This window comes from Monoraphidium neglectum (genome assembly GCF_000611645.1).
Source record: "Monoraphidium neglectum strain SAG 48.87 unplaced genomic scaffold scaffold01812, whole genome shotgun sequence".
NCBI classification, from domain to species: Eukaryota; Viridiplantae; Chlorophyta; class Chlorophyceae; order Sphaeropleales; family Selenastraceae; genus Monoraphidium; species Monoraphidium neglectum.
Genome location: NW_014011816.1, coordinates 10,481 through 12,936, shown reverse-complemented (window position 1 = coordinate 12,936; position 2,456 = coordinate 10,481). Strand labels below are relative to the sequence as shown.

Genomic DNA, 2,456 nt, shown 5'->3' with positions numbered 1-2,456 from the left:
GTGCCGGGGTGTGGGCATGGTGGCTGGTGCGCAGTTTTGCCTGGGGCTGCCCAGGGTTGTGGGGTGACTGGCGGGGGCAAGGGCTGCTGGCTGGGCAGGGGCCATTGGGGTGTGAGTTGGGTGTTGTCAGGGCCCGAGCACGGCCATTCGGCAGGGGCGCTAAGCAGGATGCTGTGGCCGCCGCCACCTCCCAGCGCTCGCGCATGGCGACGGCAAAGTGCATCCAACCGGGCCCTCAGGGCCAAACCCCGAGGCAGTGGAAGTCCCCGCCGCCGCCGCAGCCGCCGTACCTCATCTGTGAGTGCTTTATAGGCTTTGCTGATGAAGGAGGCAAAGTAGGCCGCGGCCGCAGGGTCGGGGTTCTGCGTATGGCACGGGGCACAGGACGGGGGGGGGGGCTCAGGGATACTGGGCCGGGGCGATCTCGGCAGCAGCAACGCCGCCGCCACCGCCGCCGCCGCCGCCGCCGCCGCTTCGAAAGCAGCCAAGCCGCCCCTCTGAAGCGCAAGGGGCATCGGGCACTGCTTGTGCTGCCGGGTGCTGCTGGGTGAAACGCTGCTCGGCGGCCCGGCTGGCGTGCTGCGCCCGCTACCAGCCCGCAATCCCATTTGACCCCGGGCCGGCCGCGGCAGCCTCGTTACGCGCATAAGAGCGAGCGCAGCGCGGCCGCGCCGGCCGCCGCCACGCGCGGCGCCGACCTTGTCCGGGTGGAACTGCAGCGACAGCTTGCGGTACGCCTTTTTGATTTCCTTGTCGGTTGCAGTGCGCTCCACGCCCAGGATTTCAAAGGGGTCGAACGGCTTGATCTCAGAGCTGGCCGCCTTGACGTAGAAAAGCATCAGCACCCACACGCCCCATGCCAGCAGCATGAGCAGCGTGCCTGCAGGGCAATGTGCGGCCAGGGGGGGGGGACAGCGAGGCGCGCGCATTGCTCAGGGGTGGCCACCGCCGATCGAGGGTGGTCCAACACGCTCGCATCCGCCAGCAGCCCTGGCAGCGGCGCTCCCCGCCAGATGCTCCAGCCGCGGCATCATAGGCGGACGCGGCGCCCTGCCGGTATCCTGGAGATAGCCCGCCCTCAGCACTCCACGGTCTGGACAGAGGTGCCCACCCTTTGTGAATGCTTTGGACGCCAGCGTCTGCCATCCTGATGCCTTCTTCTTTGACTGCAGCGTGGCAAGGGATGGAGTACAGTTGCTTGCCCGTGGGGTGCCATGGCTCCGGAGTTCTGGAGCGCTTCCCAACCCAGCGCGCGCCCCTCAAAGCACAGCAGCAAGACGCATCCGGCGGGCGCACCTTGACGACAGCCTCCGCCTTCTCATCCGCGGAGCTGCACAACCGGTAAAGCGTGTAGGGGATCAGAATCAGGGAGTAGATCGTCAGCATAAAGATGGCGAACAGCCCCGATGGCTGCTCCTCCGCCATGGTGCTTGATGCCTGTGGCGCTCAGGGGGCTGTTTGGCCAAAAGGGGCTGTCCCACTCCTCCAGGATTATCAGACGTCCAATCACCACCCCAGCTGCCCAGGATGAAGGCGGGCAGAGGCCGTTGATGCCAGACCGAACTCAGTTGAGATCAAAGGCACAGCACAAGGGCAATGATACAGGCGGTTCAGTTTCTGAAGAGCGCTCAACATCAAGGATTTGGGGGGCACGACACCTGGCGCGCATCCAGAGCAGCTGCCCCAACTGCTGGATGCTCAAGCGCAGCAACCGGGGTGCTGGATACCCGATGTGTTGTGGGTTGAGGGCTGGTTGCTCCCAAAAAGAAAAACTGTTTTTCCTTGGCTCAACACGGACGGCCAAAGGGGGGCTCGGCGCATCGTGCTTGCGGACGGGATGGTTACGGCCCATTGGGAAGTTTTTTCTTACGCCAGAGGGTGTGTCTGTTGCCCAGGTCTTTGCGGTGAGCCTGTGCAAACTAATTACAAGTTGCCACTGTCAGAAATTCACAAATGCCAGACGGGGGACTTTGTGGCGCGCGCTGGGGCCTCCTACAGTCTTCCCTCGCTACAGTGAACCCATTGGGGGTCGGCGGCACGTTCACTATAGCCGGTTTGTTCGCTATCGCGAATAGTGAAATCTGGTAGCTGCTGGTTCGCTGTGGCGGGGGACGTCACAAATCTCAGCATTTGAGGGCTGCTTTGCACTGTATGCCAGCAGCCACATACCAAGCAAGTTTATTTACCAAAATCAGCTCAATGGGGCCAAAGGGGTGGTAGGCTGCCTCGCCAGCTGCCCCACCGGCTGGAAGAAGGTGCGCATGTCCTGCTGCTTGCGCTGCAGCAGGGACGCCACAATCGCCCTATCAAGCCACTCCTGCATGCTGGCAAGCACAATGCCATCCTCTGGCGTAAAAACACCAGGGGAATCGCCAATGAAGCTGCTCAGGCCAGCAAAGCACGCCCGGGCCTGTGCGTGCGTAACCCGCTGTGCCGCCTCCTCATCGCTGCAGCCA

The 2,456-nt window shown here is 63.6% G+C and overlaps 1 protein-coding gene across 1 annotated transcript; it reads right to left on the bottom strand.

Annotated features, from left to right (window-relative positions):
• Positions 1-399: 399 nt before the first annotated feature.
• On the bottom strand, positions 400-1,425 carry MNEG_9081 (translocation protein SEC63; the record flags this gene model as incomplete). The annotated part of the gene is made up of 4 exons (XM_014042450.1): positions 400-408; positions 699-880; positions 1,112-1,166; positions 1,297-1,425. The coding sequence occupies 4 exons, from the start codon at positions 1,423-1,425 to the stop codon at positions 400-402; spliced, it is 375 nt and encodes a 124-aa protein (XP_013897904.1).
• Positions 1,426-2,456: the final 1,031 nt, after the last annotated feature.